The sequence below is a fragment of the Oryx dammah genome, unplaced genomic scaffold (genome assembly GCF_014754425.2).
Source record: "Oryx dammah isolate SB20612 unplaced genomic scaffold, SCBI_Odam_1.1 HiC_scaffold_1, whole genome shotgun sequence".
Taxonomy (NCBI): Eukaryota; Metazoa; Chordata; class Mammalia; order Artiodactyla; family Bovidae; genus Oryx; species Oryx dammah.
Window position 1 is genome coordinate 58,816,589 of NW_024070185.1, and position 17,692 is coordinate 58,834,280.

Sequence of the window (17,692 nt, forward strand, 5' to 3'; positions counted from 1 at the left end):
ACCCCAAGATGTTAATGAACTTGACATGTTTAAGGACTGAAGAACGTATGACTGGAGCATAATGAGCAAGGGAGATTGACAAGGGCTGTTTGCTAAGCCCTGACTGGGACTGGCAGGAGAGTATAGTCTGAAAATGTCTACTGAGAGTGGTTCTGAAACACCTGCCTTATGGGGTTGTGGTCACCATCCCCTTAAGACTCGCCGAAGTAAATAAATGCGGAAAGACAAGGAGCAGGATAATCCAGCCTGATACCATTTCATGTGTGGTGCGATGTGGCAGAGAGAACATTAGTCCCAAAGCCAAACTCTGACTTAGGCAGAATCCTAGCTCTGTCACTTCCTAGTTGTGTGACCTTGGGCAAATGACTTAATCTCTAAATTTCCAATACCCAGGTCTTTTAACCGTGGATACTAATTCCTGCTTCAGAGTTGTTGAACCCAGGGTGCGAGTGAGCCACACCCAGGGTTTCAGGTGATTGTGTGGTTATAGCGCCACCTTGTGTTTATTCGGGTGTTGACAGTGCGCGGTGTTTAATTAGAAGCACAACCCATACGCAGACTTTGCCTCTGTGCAGTGTTGTGGAGTGTTGTGTTTAGTTCTGAGACACATGTTTTGTGGGACACTGACTAGAAGATTGGCTGAAAGAACAGGAGAGGACCAGCCTTGGGAAACACACCTCTGTGTGGAGGGAGCAGATATGGACTCTGGGGTTCCAATGCTAGGATCAGTGAAAGAGTATGCCTGGGGTAGATTGGGTGACAGGAAGCTGATTCTGGCAGCAAGTAAAGAAATATTTTATTATGGTTAGATCTGATCAAGAATGAAATATGTGGGCTGTAGTTGAGGAGGGGATGATGGGTGAAAGCTTGAAGTAAATTAACATCTCGACACTGAAAGTATGTGACTGACTCCAGGCCTTTAGACCTTAGATACAGAGAAGAAGGAAACAGCAGCCCACTCCAATATTCTTGCCTGGAGAATCCCAATGGACAGAGGAGCCTGGTGGGCTACAGTCCTTGGGGGTCACAAAGACTCGGACATGACTAAGTGACTGATGCTTTCACTTTCACAAAGAAAATGGTGGTTCTGTCATTGGCAGAAATGGAAATCATCAGGAGAATGAATGAGGTATTTTAAATAGGAAATTTTAATTGGAAACAGAAACCTAAAGCAGATGATCTAGAGATCAAGAGAAAGGTTGAGGCTAAAGCCATGGGTTCAGAAGTCACCTATATGACTGTCTGAAAAGAACAATGCAGGGAAGAAAGTGTAAAGGGAAATATAAGAATTGAGCCTTAAGATGCACCCACGTTCGAAGTCAAGAAAAAGAAGAGAGGGCTGAACAGCCAAGAGACAAGTCAGTGTTATGAAAACACCAGGAGAAGATGGGAGAAGCAGTGGCATGTTCCACAGAGTTAATTACCCCTACCCTACTCAGCTCCTCCAGCCCAGGTCCTGCCCCTCTCTTACTCTCCCTGCTGAGCATCATCTCCTGACTGCTTCTTTGCTTCCTCTCATGTGATTTCAGTGTTTGATTCCTTCTCCATCCCTGTTGCCGCAGGGGGTGGTGCTGAGAGCCGACCTGTCCTTCGCTACAGCAAGGAGCAGAGGCCAACCACGCTGCCCATCCAGCCGTTCGTGTTCCAGCACCACTTCCCCAAGCAGCTGGCCAAGGCCCGGGCCCTGCACAGCCTTTCCCAGCTCTACAGCCTCTCGGGCTGCAGCCGTGCACCGCAACCTGCCCCCGCAGCTGCTCCCACTGCTCAAGGCCCAGGCCCAGCTCCTTCAGGGGAGCCACAGGTGCCCACCCACAGGGGTGCCAGGAAAGCCAGGCCTGAGCCAGAGACCTCGCGGCCGTCACCCCTGGGCAGCTACTCCCCCATCCGGAGTACTGGCCCCTTTGGGCCCAGCACCGACTCTTCGGCCTCCACTTCGTGCTCCCCTCTCCCAGAGCAGGCCACAGCCACAGAAAGCCCACCTCCATGGGGCCTTTCCTGTCCTCCGGCTGTCCGGCCTGCCATCTCCCAGCAGCCGCAGAAGGAGGATCCGAAGATACTGACCTTGGCTGAGTACCGGCTCCATGGGACAGGAAGCTTGCCTCCTCTGGGCTCCTGGAGATCTAGCCTCAGCCGAGCAGAGAGCCTGGTCCGGGGAGGTGGCGAGGGCAGCATGGCTTCCAGGCCCAGTAATGGTATGAAGCTCACTGCCCATCCCCCTTTCCTACCCTAGGCAGTCTACCTCCCCTTTGAATGATTTCCTGTACTCCGCATGGGGTCACAGGTTACAGTTTGTGCATCTCTAGCTAATATCCCAACCCTCGGGTTTTATACAGGCCCACTGGGTGGGTATGAAATGCTGTCTTTTAACTATTTCCTGTCTCTTCTGCTAATCTCTCCTGATTTCAGCCAACCATCTATCCCCTCAAGCACTCAAGTGGCGAGAATACAGGAGGAAGAACCCTCTAGGACCCCCTGGTTTGTCAGGGAGCCTAGACCGAAGGCCACAAGATGCTCGGCTGGCCCGAAGGAACCCCATCTTTGAGTTCCCCGGCTCCCTCGGTGCTGCTGGCCATCTGAACTGCCGGCTGAATGGTGTGTGGGCCAGGTCCCCAGAAAACCCAGGGCAGGCTCTGCTGCAGCCGGGAGGGAAGGGGTCAGTCCCAAAAGAACACATCTCAGAGGACATGAGGCACAAAACTGAGCTGCCACTCAGGGAGACAGTTGCTTGGGATTGATTTTTCTCTTCTTTCCAGGTCAAGTAGTGAAACCGTTACCGCTAACCTGCCCTGACTTCCAAGACCCTTTTTCCTTGACTGAGAAGCCCCCTGCTGAATTTTGCCTGTCCCCAGACGGCAGCTCAGAGGCTGTATCCATTGATGTGCTTCAGAAAAAAGGTGAATATCATTCCTAGCTCAAGACTGGAAATCTGCTGTTACTACCTTTTTATGCCTGTGGCCCAACTATCTAGCCCTTCAGAATATTTCCCTGTCTTAGAACTCCAAGTGCTGGGAGGAAATTAGCACAAGCTTTGGGGCAAGAGGCAGAAGTCTATACTATGGATCATGAGTATCTGCAAGTGAACAACAGTCATTTATCAGATGCTTAAGACTCAGTCTCCCTTCTCTTCCCTCAGGGAGCTATGTGTAGGGAGGGAGACTCCTGTGTGCTATACCAGGGGAGCTCAAGTGCTACAGGACAAGGTGGCTTGGATAAGCATGATCATAACATCTAATCAGATAAGGACTGACAGAGAACCAGTCTATTTAGCAGAGCCATTTAAATGAGATGATAAGGAGAAGATTGAACATAACTGTGGGCTGAAGAGAAGGAGCTTGTGAAAGGGAGAAAGATGAAGCTGAAGTCCCTTGCAGAGGCAGAGCAGAGGACTCAGAGCATCAAGAGGGAAGAACCTTAGGCGAGAAGGGGAATGGCCACCTTCCTCCAAGATGGAAAGGGAGTAAGGGAAGGCAGGTGGGAAGGAGGATAGATGTGATGTAATCCCGTCTTTTGGATGGAGAGGGAAGTTGAATTCATTACCAATGGCCTCTGTTCTCTGAGTGAAGTAGAACCAAGGGCTTGAGGAGAGGGATAAAGATTTGGCATGGCAACCTGAGGGCATAGCAGAGGGTGCTGCAAGGCACGCATCGAAGAAGTGCCCTTCCCAGGCCCTAGGTGTACAGCTTTGGACTTTCTCCAACAGCAGCCAATAGCCTGGTTTCTCGAAGTGGAGAGGATGGAGAGTTAGACTGATCCAGGCTTGAAGTAAAAGGGCAAGGAAGTGAGTGTCTTAATGGAATCATTGGGGTGGGTCTTGGCAGAGAGGTTAAAACAGGAAGGACTTGAGAACTGGGCAAAACCAGGAAGAAGCCAAGGCCTGTGGTACCTATGCAGGGACAGAGAGAGAGAGAGAGTGTGTGTGTGTGTGTGTGTGTGTGTGTGTGTGTAAGCCCTTCCCTCTCCCCACTGAGGGCCCATTCCCAGCCAGCTTGCTTGGGGACTCACTTAGGGACCTGGCGTATCAAATTCTCACTTGCAGGGCTGGTGAAAGCTGTCAACACTGCTGTGGACCTCATTGTGGCCCATTTTGGCACAAGCCGGGATCCCGGGGTCAAGGTAGGCGAGAGACTGGAGAGCTGAGCTCCGTCCTGCTGACCGTCACCTATCCTGTGCTACCCTCGTCCCTTGCTCTCCTTCCCCCAGAACTCAGAGTTGGGTCCTCAGGGACGGGGACCACAAGAGAAGTACTGTAAGGACTAAGGCAGTCAGAAAGGACCAAGGTTGCAGGTAATTCCCTGTACTTCCCTGCTGTATCCACAGGCAAAGCTGGGGAACAGTTCTGTGAGCCCCAATGTGGGCCACCTGGTTCTGAAGTACCTGTGCCCTGCGGTGCGGGCGGTGCTGGAGGATGGACTCAAGTCTTTTGTGCTGGACGTCATCATTGGGCAACGTAAGAACACACCGTGGAGTGTGGTGGAGGCCTCCACACAGCTAGGTCAGTGCTGGTGGCAAGGGAAGAAGCCCAAGCTGAATTTTCAGGGTTCCAAAGATGGTGACCTCCAACTCTGGCTTCCTCCCAGGCCCATCCACCAAGGTCTTGCATGGCCTGTACAACAAAGTCAGCCAGTTCCCAGAGCTCACCAGTCACACCATGCGCTTCAACGCCTTCATCCTTGGCCTGCTCAAGTGAGTGTGTGGAAATCTGCAGCCCACCAGCCCCCTCCCCTGGGCCCCAGCACCTCTGAGGAACCAACTCCCTAGACTGAATCAGAAAGGGTGAATCTGCAGGATCTGTGGCCAGGCTCAGGCCCACTTTCTCCCCACCTTGCTATAGCCTCTCTTAGTGGGTCACAGGCTTCCCACCAGACCCATGACTCTGATCACCAATACAGGCTTCTGCTTTTATAAATCTATAATCTGGCTCATTTGGAAATTAATCTGGTTCTCAGTCTCCATGGGTATTGTAACCCTGAACCTCTCAGTTCCAGCACAGCTTCTGAGTCCTGCTTGACCCAGTCCACCTTGGCACGTATATCATAGTATCCTTCTTTCTCGAGTACGAGCCAGGGTCATCCCTTCTGGCCCTGAGCTGCCCTGTCCTCTCATCAGTAGCAGCCCTGACTTCTTCAGTCATGGGCAAGTCAACTCCATTCTAAGAAGTGATTAGCTTGTCAGTCACTCCCGCCTACATCCCCTCTGAGTTTCTAGAACCATGTAACATGAAACTAGCCCTGCCATAGAAGGGAGATGTTCACCTGTACCTCTGCTGTATGTCTGACCCCCAATATCTGTCTCCTTTGTACCTCACAATCTGGCTATAGCCACACAAGACTCAACTCTTCACCTCTCTCCCTGCAGCATCCGGTCCCTGGAGTTCTGGTTTAATCACCTCTATAACCACGAAGGTAACACTCAGAACCTTGCTCTGTCTTGCCAACTCAATACAGGCCAGTCCTGGGAGGATCCAAAGGGGGCGGCGGCACTGCTGTCTTTGCAGAGTCAGGCTTGGGCTTCTACCCGAGTCCTTTCCCAGCCTCTGCTATGTTAGAGCCTGGGAGCCAGGAAGATACTCAGGCAATCTGGAAGTCAGGGTGGCCAGGAGCCTCTCCTCTGAACTCAAGGTTGCTGCTTAAGCTGATGGAGCGTGTGCACCGCACAGCTTCCGGAGGCATTGTTCACACCACAGTGCAGCTCAGGGCACAGTACACAGCCTGCCCAGCAGTATGCGATGGCTCTGCCCAGCTTGCCTTTCCGAGGCCCACCCCAGGCCAGGCTCTGCTTCTCTATGTGGCTCAGTCCCTCTCTCTTTCTCCCCTAGATATCATCCAGACCCACTACCAGCCGTGGGGCTTTCTGAACGCAGCGCATACGGTGTGCCCTGGCCTCTTCGAGGAGCTGCTGCTGCTGCTCCAACCCTTGGCCCTCCTGCCCTTCAGCCTAGACCTGCTGTTCCAGCACCGGCTGCTGCAGAGCGGCCAGCAGCAGCGGCAGCACAAGGAATTGCTGCGAGTGTCCCAAGACCTGCTATTGTCCGCCCACTCGACCCTGCAGCTGGCCCGCTCCCGCGGCCAGGACGGCCCCGGAGATGTGGACAGGGCGGCCCCTGGGGAGCGGGTGAAGGGTGTGGGTGCCCCAGAAGGTGGAGAAGAGGAGGAGGAAGAGGGGGAGACAGAGGCGGCCGGGAGCTCAGGGCGCGGCAGGTGGGCCCGAAGTGGGCAGGCTGGCTGGTGGTACCAGCTCATGCAGAGCTCCCAGGTCTACATCGATGGCTCCAGCGAGGGCTCTAGGTTCCCCCGCGGTAGCAGCACTGGTAGCAGCAGCGAGAAAAAGAAAGGGGCAGGAGGCGTGGGGCCACCCCCCCGAGAGGGAGTCGTGGAGGGAGCGGAAGCCTGCCCTGCCCCTGAGGAGACCCTCGGCCGGGAGAGGGGCTGGCCCTTCTGGATGGGGAGCCCCCCTGATTCTGTGCTGGCGGAGCTGAGGCGGAGCCGGGAGAGGGAGGGGTCTGCTGCCCCCCCAGCAGAAAATGAGGAAGGAGCATCTGAACCTTCACCAGGGGGCATCAAGTGGGGACACCTCTTTGGGTCCCGGAAGGCTCAGCGGGAGGCCCGACCCACAAATAGGTAAGAGGTGGCCCCTGGTGGGGACTACAGGGTGGAGAGCCTGCTCTAAGAAAGGCACAGATGGAGCCAGAGCCCTGGCCACTGTCCCCTAGGCTGCCCTCAGACTGGCTCAGCCTGGACAAGTCTGTGTTCCAGCTCGTGGCGCAAACAGTGGGTGCCCGCCGGGAGCCAGAGCCCAAGGACAGTCTGCAGGAGCCACCCTCTCCAGGCCTGCCTTCCAAGCCTCCATGGTGAGCCGGGGAGACCGGACGGTTGAGGGGCTGAGGCTGGCTCGGGATGGGCTTTCTCTGACCTCCATTTGTTGTCTCCCCAGTGAGGTGAAGGCGCTGTGCCACCATCTGGCCACAGGCCCTGGACAGCTGAGCTTCCGCAAGGGAGACACCCTGCGGGTGCTGGGGCCAGCCGGGGCGGACTGGCTGCGCTGCAGCCGCGGCCCAGACACCGGCCTGGTGCCCCTGGCCTACGTGACTCTGACCCCAACTCCAAGTCTAAGCCCTGGAAGCAGCCAGAACTGAGGCCCTGTGCATGCTGGCGGCCTCAGGGACCCTCACAGCCCCCAGGCTCATTGCCTAAGAGCACTTCCCAAGCCGTCTGGCCTGGTTACAGAGAGTAGACCGAGAGCTGGGGGCCACATATCCCTGTGCTCAGTATTAATTACTCCCCATTACCTGTCCCAGTGACCTCGTCCGGACCTTCCCCCAGGAGAGGAGGGAAGGGATGCAGCACTGGGCTGCCAGAGTCTCCCCAGCCAATCTGGCCAGTCCTCCCATGGGTGCAGACAGGTACTTCCCTGTGGAGGGAGGTGACCAGAAGGCCCACTTGCGGGGTTCCCTCAGCCAGGTGGTGAGGAGGTTGTGTGACAGTATTGGGGCCAGTTCCCTAAGCCCCCAGCTGTAAATAGGCTGTGCCCAGTGCCTGGCGGTCAAGGAGAGAGGAGGAGCCCAGGCTTCTGTTTATGTATTTATTTATTTATTTATTACACCTATTAATAAAAAAGGTGCTCGGCCTCCAAACTGTTCTCTCTTTGTGCTTCCTCCCGCCAACCCGCCTTTCTTTCCAAAAGGATGGCTGGGATAGGATGACAAGGGAAGAGAGAACTTAAATGCCAGGTACCTACACCAGGAGCTGCTTCTGGAGGGTGCTGAGAGCCAGAGCATCCTGGGTGAGATGCCCATACGTGCGGCCGAACTGGAACTTATACCCTGTGCGACCGAAAGAGTCTGTCATCTGTAGCCAGAGGCACAGAAAAGTTATTTCTCAGCCAGTTACCCAGAACCTCCAAGTTATCCTCCAAACTCTGGTCCTCAATCCCCACTAGGAGCTATGTCAGTTCCTTTTCTGCCAGTGATAAAGCCAAACCTCATGATCCAAGGATCCCTCCCTGTATCTACTAGTTCCCATCCCCCAAACCACCTCCATCTATCACTCACTCACACTCACACACACACACACACACACACACACACACAAATATCCCAGTCCCCAAAGCCTCCCTCCTGGGCCATCCTCACCTGGGACATAGCCCCCGTATTTAGGTAAAAGGCCCAGGCGCTGAGGGTAGGTCCGGGACAGTGCGGGGAGATGCTTAGGGTCCTTCTGGGACCTGCCCGGAGACTTCATCTCTCCAAACTCCTGCAGCGCCTGGTTGCTGAGCACAGGAAAGCTGGAGCCGAAGAGGAAGCGAGCACGGGGCACATAACCAGTGAAGCCTGCGGGGCGGGAACACTCAGTCGGTACCTTCTGGGCACATCCCCAGGCCTTTGGTCATTGCCCACATCCTCTCACCTGACATGAAGAACTTGCGAGGGTCTCTGTCATCCATGGAATAAGGGGAAGCCTTGTGAGGAGAAATTGATAGAGGAGAAATGGCAAACAAATTCAGCCCCTGGGCTATAGCACAAGCTCCCAGGGCAGTGGGGCTAGTGGTCTGGCCCTGTACCCACAGCCAGCCTACACAGGGCCACCACGGGCCTGGCCGCACAGAGGTAGGGGCTCCCCGCTCCCACCACTGGACTCTGCCGCAGCCTTCTCCGTCTCACTTGTTCTGCCTCCTGCCCCAGCTCCGGCTCCTTTTCTGCCTCCAGCTCTGCCTCCGGCTTTGGCTCTTGGTCTTTCTCCACATCTTTTTCTCCCTTGGCCTCTTTGGGCAGCTCCTGACTCCCCTGTCCATCGCTCCACTGAGTAAAACCATTCAGAGCCTCAGCCCAGACCTGGCTGCAGTTCTTGGCAAAGATGAACTGTGCCTGCGGCACAAAACCTAGGTGGGCAGGGGGCAAAGGAGATGCATTAGAGCGTGGGGCCCGTGTTCTGAGATGGGGGCCCCTGTTCATACCCGTATCCGAACCTGTGTACCCGGGGACCATGCTGGAGCTGAGCCTTTCGTGTCCACGCCTGAGAGGCAGGCTTCTCCTGCGAGGCTCGGGGGATCTTGGAGGCCGAATGGGAGGCAGAAGTGCGCGGTGGGCAGGGGGCCAGGCGAGGCCAGGAGAGCCGCGGAGTAGCTGCCCGGTCATCTGTCCATAGGTCTGGCCCGTGCTGAACCGAAGGAGTGGGCAGTGTCCAGTGTACCTGCAGCACAAGTCTCACCTGCTCACCTCCAGAGTCCCCCTGCCTCACCATCCCAGACAGAGGAGCAGAGACCACTGAGGCCCTGACCATTTCTGGACTCTGCTGTGTGTATATTTGGAGCAGGCATTTCTTAGTTCTCTGTCTGGGTTTTCAACCTTCCCCTCGGCTGTTACCCTGTTGCCATGGAGAGTACAACACAAAGCTTCACAGCAGGCCCGGTTCCTACTTTTCCTTTGCTTTTCCTTTTCCATCCAGCATCACAGATAACTCATCCATAAGCCGCCCATACCACAATGTCCGCTTGGCCCCCAAGGCCGAGGTGGCCCAACTCTATATCCTTATTACCCCTCCTCCCAGAAGCAAACGGGTATGCTCTTACCCTGGGATATAATGAGGGTTCTGGGGGTTCAGTCCTGGTATGAAGGTGCTGGCCATAGCCATGGGGACCCTGGCAGTTCCTTTTGTTTCTCTTTGAGCTCAGCCTCTGGGCTGTGTGTACTGACTGTGTCCAGGGCTGGGAGGCTGAGCCAGCGGCAGGAGGCGGGGCTCAGAGGGGAGAGAGGGGCGGGGGCCCTGGTGTGTGATGACGGCCAGGGCCAAGACCAGCAGACCAGGAGAGCAGAGGCTCGCTGGTCTGTCTGCTCCTGAACAAATGCAGTCCTGCCACCTGGGGGCAGGGAGAAAGCTGAGTACAGACAGCCTCACCGCTGCAGGACCGAAGGAAGCCCTCGAGTGGGAGGCAGGGGAGCAAAACCTGATAGATCCATTGAGCCATTCCTAAGCCCCTCTCTGAGCACCTGTCTGAGGAGATGGGGGTTCTCCTCTCTCTCAGTCTTGGTTGAAGGTGATTTCCTAGGAAAGCCCAGAGGGGAGGTGATAGGGGAAAAAGGAACCAAAAGACCTCTAAGCAGTGACATTTAGTACCTCTGAAGCCTCCTGTCCTCATTTATAAAATGCAGGTACTACTACTCACCCTGCCACTGTTGCGAGGCTCAGATTAATGTATACAAACATGCTTTGTAACAATAAAAACCAGGAAGCCAGAGTGGTGGGGTAGGGGAAAGGGCGTGGGTGTGAGGTCAGGCAGCCATGAGCTCCTAATGGTTAGCGGCCTTTAGCTGCAAGCAGATGGCTCCCTCTGAACCTAAAATCACTAAACTCTTAACAGGAAAGCTAAACTAGTCTAGCCTACCAAGATGCTGTTAAGAATACAGTCAGTCACCGCAGCACTGTTGACAATAGCCAAGACATGGAAGCAACCTAGATGTCCATCAGCAGATGAATGGATAAGAAAGCTGTGGTACACATACACGATGGAATATTACTCAGTCATTAAAAAGAATGCATTTGAATCAGTTCTAATGAGGTGGATGAAACTGGAGTCTATTATACAGAGTAAAGTCAGTCAGAAAAATACCAATACAGTATACTAACGCATACATATGGAATTTAGAAAGATGGTAATAATGACCCTATGAGAGAGCAAAAGGCACAGATGTAAAGAACAGTCTTTTGGACTCTGTGGGAGAAGGTGAAGGTGGGATGATTTGAGAGAATAGCACTGAAACATGTATATTATCATATGTGAAATAGATCGCCAGTGCAGGTTTGATGCATGAGACAGGGTGCTCAGGGTTGGTGCACTGGGATGACCCTGAGGGATGGGATGGGGAGGGAGGTGGGAGGGGGGCTCAGGTTGGGGAACACATGTACACCCATGGCTGATTCATGTCAATGTATGGCAAAAACCACTACAATATTGTAAAGTAATTAGCTTCCAATTAAAATAAATTAATTTTTTTAAAAAGAACACAGTCAGATAGTGTGTGTGAAAAGACATACCCCATCACCTGGCACACAGCTTCTAAAACTTAATTTCATTTCCAATTGTTTAGTATTATCTCTAAATTTCTAATACAAAGGGGAGATCAGTGAATGGTTAGTAAATTCAGTGGATTCAGGTTTCCTCAATGTGGGAGTTCAGGGGAAGGAGATATGAAGGTAATGTTAAAACTAGGAGGCAAATTAGAATTTGTTATGAAAACCATTCAGATTCTAAGAGAAGTAGAGACCAAGAAAAAGAGATCTGGGGGATGCTACCTTTCCAGAAGGCAGAGCCTCTGCCCTCCTCCCCTCCCCTCCCCCACTGCCAGCGCCAGGGCTAACAAAGCATGTGTCACTGACTTCTTTGGCTTGCACAAGAGCACTGGGCACCAAAGAATAAATTTCACGTTCCGCACTGTTCTGCCAAGGACAATCTTGGTATGTGTCATGAGAGCTAGAATTGTAGGGGGCGTGGCTCACAGGAACTATGCTGGAGTGAGGGAGGGAGCTGAAGGCAGAGCCTAGAAAAGCAGAGGATGTCAAGGCTAACAATCTGGATTCTGTAACAGACATTGTTGGTTGCACACTTCATACCTATTCCCTACCCCCATCTCCCTTCTTCCTAACAGGACTTCAATTTTCTTCTGCCAAGCAGTCAGGAGCTTCAGGGAAGCTCAGAACCAGCCGTAGGAATGAGTCTTGATTAGTCTAAGCCCATCATAGTGGTCCCATTCCCCTTGCCAATGACTGGTTAGGTTTGGGCTTGTGGCAATCTGAACAATATGAGGGCAAGTCTGCTGGGATGAAGGAGGGTCCTAGGGAAAGTTTCTTTGCTCTTAAAAAAAGATGCACAACGAATTAGAGAAAGAGAGATGGACAAAAAGGAATGTCTTTTCCTGCCTCGAGAAATTCTGTGAATATGATGTTGGAACTTTGGCAGGAATCATAAATCTTGCGGAAAGCTAAGCTAACCTCCAGATAAAGCCTTCATCCATCCAGGGTGGATGGTAGAATAGAAAGGCCTAGATCCTTGACGGTAATGTAGAGTCTCAGAATTAACCATCCTTATGAAGTGATTTCATTATTGTTAAGGCCATTTCTAAGTTCTCTTTCACTTAAAGTCAAAGGTATCATAATATAAAACAAAACAAAAACACTAGTTCAAATCCTAGTCACTAGAGATACAGACCCTGGCTAAATTCATTTCATCAGACACCAGTATTCTCATCTATAAAATGGTAAGCTAATGTTACTACCTCATTGAGTAGGATAAGGTAGCTGAATCATGCATAATAAAGAAGAATCAGCAAAAGAGCCCCAGAAGGAACCAATAAAATAGGAGAATCAAAAAACTAAAGGAAGGGGAATTCCCTGGTGGTCCAGTGATTAGGATTCTGAGCTCTCACTGCTAAGGGCTTGGGTTCAATCCCTGGTTGAGGGGCTAAGATCATGCAAGCGCACCCTCTACCCCCACAAAAAAAAAAAAAAGAAACTAAATGAAGAAAGTAATTCAAGATGTGATAATGGTATTATGGTTACATAGAAAATTACCTTGGAAGATAATACCTATGAAGTGTCATAATGCCTGCAATGTATTTTCAAATGGTACAATAAAAAATCATACTAAATAGTACAGTATAACCATACTATATCAAATACCACACCATACAATTTTTTATCAGAGAGAGACAGAACAAACATAACAAAATAACAATTGTTGAATTGAGCTGAGGGTATACAGTTATTCAGACTTCCCTGGTGGCTCAGCGGTAAAGAATCCGCTTGCAATGCAGAAGTTGCTGGAGACGCAGGTTTGATCCCTGGATTGGGAAGGTCCCCTGGAGGAGGGCATGGCAACCCACTCCAGTATTCTTGACTGAAGAATCCCCATGGACAGAGGAACCTGGCAGGCTACAGTCCATGGGGTAGAAAAGAGACACGACTGAAGCAACTTAGCATGCACATACAGATGTTCATTGTGTATTCCTTCAGCTTTTCTGCATGTTTGGAATTTTTTCAAAATAAAGAGATAGTGGAAGAGACCATTTTAAAAGGAATAGGATATGAATATATCCATTTAACTGCTCTTCCTAAGGTCACACAAAAATTACCCACATTGAGGTTTCTAAATACCATTTCCAATGAAAAGGAATCATGAATCATTGGAAAAAATAACTGATAGCAGCTCCAGTCTAGCAATTCACAAAATGAGCCTAGAACATTTTATTATATCAAAGAGCAAGAAACCTTAAGAGTCATGTCAAAAGGACTCAGAAGCCAACTTGAATGTGTCCAGTGGCCAAAATAGGACAGTTTAAAAATCAAAAACTTTTTTTAATTGCCAGTGATTAAGACACATCATATATGTATTAAATTATGAGTTTATGATGATACTAAAAAAAAACACCTCATTGGCCACTGTTGGAGGATGCTAGAGAACCAACTCACTACTTTAAAAGCTGGTAAAATAAGAGGGAAACAAGCTTTTTTTTTTTTTTTTTTTGCCTTTCCCATATGAATATGTCTCTGAGTCACAAGTAGTTTAATGAGGAAAAGTTCTCAATCAGGAACAATTTTGCCCCCAGGGGGACAATGTCTAAATGACATTTTAGTCATCACAACTGGAGGAACTGCTACTGACATTCAGCGGGCCGAGGACAGGGATGCTGCTAAACATCCCTACAATGCACCAGGACAGCCTCCTACTATAAAGAATCTCTCCAGTCCAAAATGTCAATAAGAGCAATTTTCCTCCAATTAAAAAATAAACTAATTTTTAAAAATACCAATAGCGCCACGTTTGAGAAACCCATCACAAAGACCACCACTGTATCTGTGTGTCTGCTCAGTCACTCAGTCAAGTCTGTCTCTTTGGGACCCCATGGACTGTAGCCCGTCAGGCTCCTCTGTCCTTGGGATTCTCCAGGCACGAATACTAGAGTGGGTTGCCATGCCCTCCTCCAGGGGATCTTCCCAATCCAGAGATCAAACCCAGGTCTCCCACATGGCAGGCAATTCTTTACCATCCAAGCCACTAGGGAAGTCCAACACTGTATGTACATCATGATAAAAGTGTTAAAACCACCTACAAAGTAGTTTTGCCAAAATAATAAAATATAAATCTAATTGTCTCTACAACTTTACTGGAAATACAGGAGACTGAAGAACATGCTAAAAGCTTAGCAAAATTCAGATTCTGAGAAACTCCATAAGGACAAATGACCCGGTTTCTTAAAAAAAAAAAAAATGGAGGAGGGGAGATAATGGATGGAGTTAAATGTTTAAGAGACATCAGCCTCAAAGTATGGACCTTATTTAGATTTTGGTTCAAATTAACAATTTGGGGAACTTCCCTGGTGGTTCAGTGGCTAAGACTCTGCACTCCCAATGCAGGGGGCCCGAGTGTGATTCCTAATCAAGGAACTAGTTTCCACATGCTGCAACTAAAGACACGGCACACCTCAACGAAGATCGAAGATCCTGAGCGCCACAACCAAGACCTGGCACAGCCAAATAAATAAATATTAAAAAAAAACACATTAGTTTTAAAAAACTAAATATAATTCAGTGAGGAAAATATGAAAAGCTAGACGCTTGATGGTATTAAGTAATTTTTTTTTAAGTGTGACATAGTACTGTGATTTTGTTTTAAAGAAGAATCCTTATCTTTCAGAGGTAACACACTGAAATATTTATTGATGAAAAGACAATGTCAGAAATATGCACCAAATAACTAGGTTGGGGAGAAAAGCAGTAGTATAGATAAAACAAGATTGTCCATGAACTGATTACTGGAGAATCACTGGCATAGAAGGTACAAAAAAGCAGATATTTTCACTTCTACCCAGTCATTTATGGCAACAGTATAACTGAGGCATGGGTAAGTGATTTTGAACAATGTTTCGCCAACAAAATGGTCTTACCCAAGGTAAATAAGGGTTCATTGTTCTATTCCTTCTTTTTTTTCCACATTTGAATTTTCCACCTTACAAAGTTTGAAAAATGACAACAAAAGGATCTTCTAGCAGCCCAACTCAAGGAACATTTCAAGCTCATCTTAGCACACCTCTCTGCACCATTTAATACTGTTCAATGTTCCACTTTTCCTAAACTCTCCATCCTTGGATTCCACTTGCCACTACTTGTTATATCATTGGCAGTGAAAAGTATTCAGATATTTAGATGAACACACAGATATAGTGGTAGTTCAGTCACAGACTGGAGTTTCATATTATAATGTAAATACATGTCAGCTCTATTCCAAACAGCTTTATTATTACTTTAATTAAATAAAAAAGGCAAAATGTGTTTGTGTATACCCTATGTGTACTTCTTAAAATAGGTAAAGGTCCTGACCCTTTTATACAGAAATTTGAAATTGAAGGTGGCTCAGATGGTAAAGAATTCGCCTGCAGTATGGGAGACCTCGGTTCGATCCCTAGGTTGGGAAGATCCCCTGGAGAAAGGGAACAGCTACCCACTCCAGTATTCTGGCCTGAAGAATTCTATGGACAGAGGATCCTGGCAGGCTAAAGTCCATGGGGTCACAAGGCAACTTTCAGTTTCACTTGAATTTGAAATTACATTATAAACACTTGTACTTTATTCTAAATAAAGAATTTTATGCACCCTCAAAAAAATTATCTTCCTATATTTCAGCATGTTTCTTCTGTTTCCTTCACAGACTTCTCTTCGTCCACCTACACTTTATTACTATTGGTGTTCCCTAGAAGTCCATTATCAGCCTACATCTCCCTCCCTACTGGGATAATGGCATCCACATTCATAGTTTTCTTTTCCATCACATGACCCCTTTGTTTATGACAATTACCTACCGCCCCCCAACCTGTCCTCCTCCTGTATTCTTTATCTCAGTTGATAGTCATCTAAGCAAGAAACTTTAAAATTATCCTGGATGATGCTCTTTCCGTCCCCAGGACTGACTGACTTTGGATACTAGTCTGTCAGCATGTTTTCCCATTCTAGTTGAAGGTTTCTTCCTCCCCTTTTCTATTATCCCCATCCTAGTTCAGTCCCTCATCCTCTCCTCAATGAAGCATCATCAGCTCCTCCTTGTTAATCAGTCTTCCTGCCTCCATACAACCACTACAATAATCTGTCTAAATGGGCAACCTGGCTCCTCTGCTTGGAATTACTATTACCAACTACGGATATTCTCAGACTTGGGTAAAGGGTCAGACGCAAGTAGATTAAAATATTATATTGCTTAAACAAAAGGAAGCATAAATTCCTAGTGTTTATTGGGCTTCCCTGGTGGCTCAGACAGTAAAGAAGTTGCTTGTAATGCTGAGACCGGGGTTCCATCCCTGGGTTGGGAAAATCCCCTTAAGAAGGAGGGAATGGCAACCCGCTCCAGTATTCTTGCCTGGAGAATTCCATGGACAGAGGAGCCTGTGGGGCAGGCTACAGTCATGGGATTACAAAGCGTGGGACACGACTGAGTGACACACTTTCACTTTTCACAGATCTTAACTACAGAAAGCAAACTTACAAATGAAATAAGTTAGATGTTAACATTTAATGTGACAAATGAGCTTGTTTTGCTGAGACAAAATTGCCTCTGGAGGAATGAATATGATGCATATGGCCTGTCTATAGTGGCAGTGGAAGGGCTGTGAATCACTCTGGCTCTTTCTCCTACTTTGTGCGGAAACTTCCCTTATACCGAGACAGCATCTGACCTTCTCCCGATCCTCCTGCACCGTTTATGATTTAAGACTGCTTTATTCTTTTCTCATTGGCCCTTAACAATCAAGTAGTACGCGGCTCTCACTCCATAAACATGGGATAAGACTCTGTTAGAAGGTAGTCACCCACACAGATGCAGACTGTGCGATTAATTAATTTTCTTTTTAGCTTACCACAGAAATAAAAATAGTACTTTAGAGTTTCTGAAAAGAATTCAGATTTGCTCCCTCAAGCTCTGTCGCAGACTGTTTCTCCCCAGGCCCGCAGCCTCCGCTCCTGCCGGACTCCACTCCGCCGCTAGGTGGCAAGCGGCTCACCGACGCCCACCACCACTCTTCCCAGACCTGTCACCGGGATCGTGTGACGTCACCCAACCTAGGCGATGATTGGCTATACCGCCGATGACAGGGGGGAGGAGCCAGCAGACAAGAGAAGCATTGGGTACGGCGAGCGCACCGGGTCCTGGAACGGTGCGTGCGCACTCGAGACCTCGCGCCGCTCTAGAGGCCGGTGGAAGAACTTCCTGCCGCCTGAACCGGCAGACCAGATTCCTACGTAATGGGGGCGGTACCTGTCTAGAGGGGTCACACTGATAAGGGCCACACTAAAGGGAAGAGTCACGTTGAGAGGCGGGGTCACAATGGCTGGTGGAGTCATTCTGAGAGGTGGGGTCTCGCTGGGCAGAAGGAACACACAAAGGAGGGTTGTCACACTGAGGGGTTCTGGTACACACTAACAGTGGAAACAGTGTCAGACTTTATTTTTGGGGGGCTCCAAAATCACTGCAGATGGTGACTGCAGCCATGAAATTAAAAGACGCTTACTCCTTGGAAGAAAAGTTATGACCAACCTAGACAGCATATTCAAAAGCAGAGACATTACTTTGCCGACTAAGGTCCGTCTAGTCAAGGCTATGGTTTTTCCAGTGGTCATGTATGGATGTGAGAGTTGGACTGTGAAGAAGGCTGAGCGCC

General features: G+C 49.6%; 2 protein-coding genes and 1 long non-coding RNA gene across 7 annotated transcripts in view; 1 reads left to right on the forward strand and 2 right to left on the reverse strand.

The window, feature by feature from the left end:
• RUSC2 (RUN and SH3 domain containing 2) overlaps positions 1-7,630 on the forward strand; it is a 61,189-nt gene extending 53,559 nt beyond the window's left edge. For 3 of the 5 annotated variants that reach the window (XM_040261617.1, XM_040261687.1, XM_040261521.1), the window contains exons 3-12: positions 1,530-2,192; positions 2,407-2,592; positions 2,754-2,894; positions 4,037-4,113; positions 4,318-4,492; positions 4,578-4,683; positions 5,356-5,402; positions 5,816-6,617; positions 6,710-6,847; positions 6,931-7,630. In XM_040261617.1, coding sequence (XP_040117551.1) covers positions 1,530-2,192; positions 2,407-2,592; positions 2,754-2,894; positions 4,037-4,113; positions 4,318-4,492; positions 4,578-4,683; positions 5,356-5,402; positions 5,816-6,617; positions 6,710-6,847; positions 6,931-7,132 — 2,537 coding nt within the window. In that variant the 3' untranslated portion in view covers positions 7,133-7,630. The remainder of the gene's footprint in view (positions 1-1,529; positions 2,193-2,406; positions 2,593-2,753; positions 2,895-4,036; positions 4,114-4,317; positions 4,493-4,577; positions 4,684-5,355; positions 5,403-5,815; positions 6,618-6,709; positions 6,848-6,930) is intronic. The other 2 variants (XM_040261745.1, XM_040261817.1) reach the window with 1 other exon arrangement.
• Positions 7,566-10,711, reverse strand: FAM166B (family with sequence similarity 166 member B). The gene is made up of 6 exons (XM_040261946.1): positions 9,565-10,711; positions 8,962-9,185; positions 8,657-8,874; positions 8,403-8,454; positions 8,129-8,326; positions 7,566-7,819 (listed from the first exon to the last, which is right to left on the reverse strand). The coding sequence occupies exons 1-6, from the start codon at positions 9,624-9,626 to the stop codon at positions 7,731-7,733; spliced, it is 843 nt and encodes a 280-aa protein (XP_040117880.1). The 5' UTR covers positions 9,627-10,711; the 3' UTR covers positions 7,566-7,730.
• Positions 10,712-12,518: 1,807 nt separating this feature from the next.
• On the reverse strand, positions 12,519-17,496 carry LOC120879015. The gene is made up of 2 exons (XR_005724692.1): positions 16,892-17,496; positions 12,519-12,920 (listed from the first exon to the last, which is right to left on the reverse strand). It is a non-coding gene; the product is annotated as an uncharacterized LOC120879015 (long non-coding RNA).
• Between the last annotated feature and the right edge of the window lie 196 nt (positions 17,497-17,692).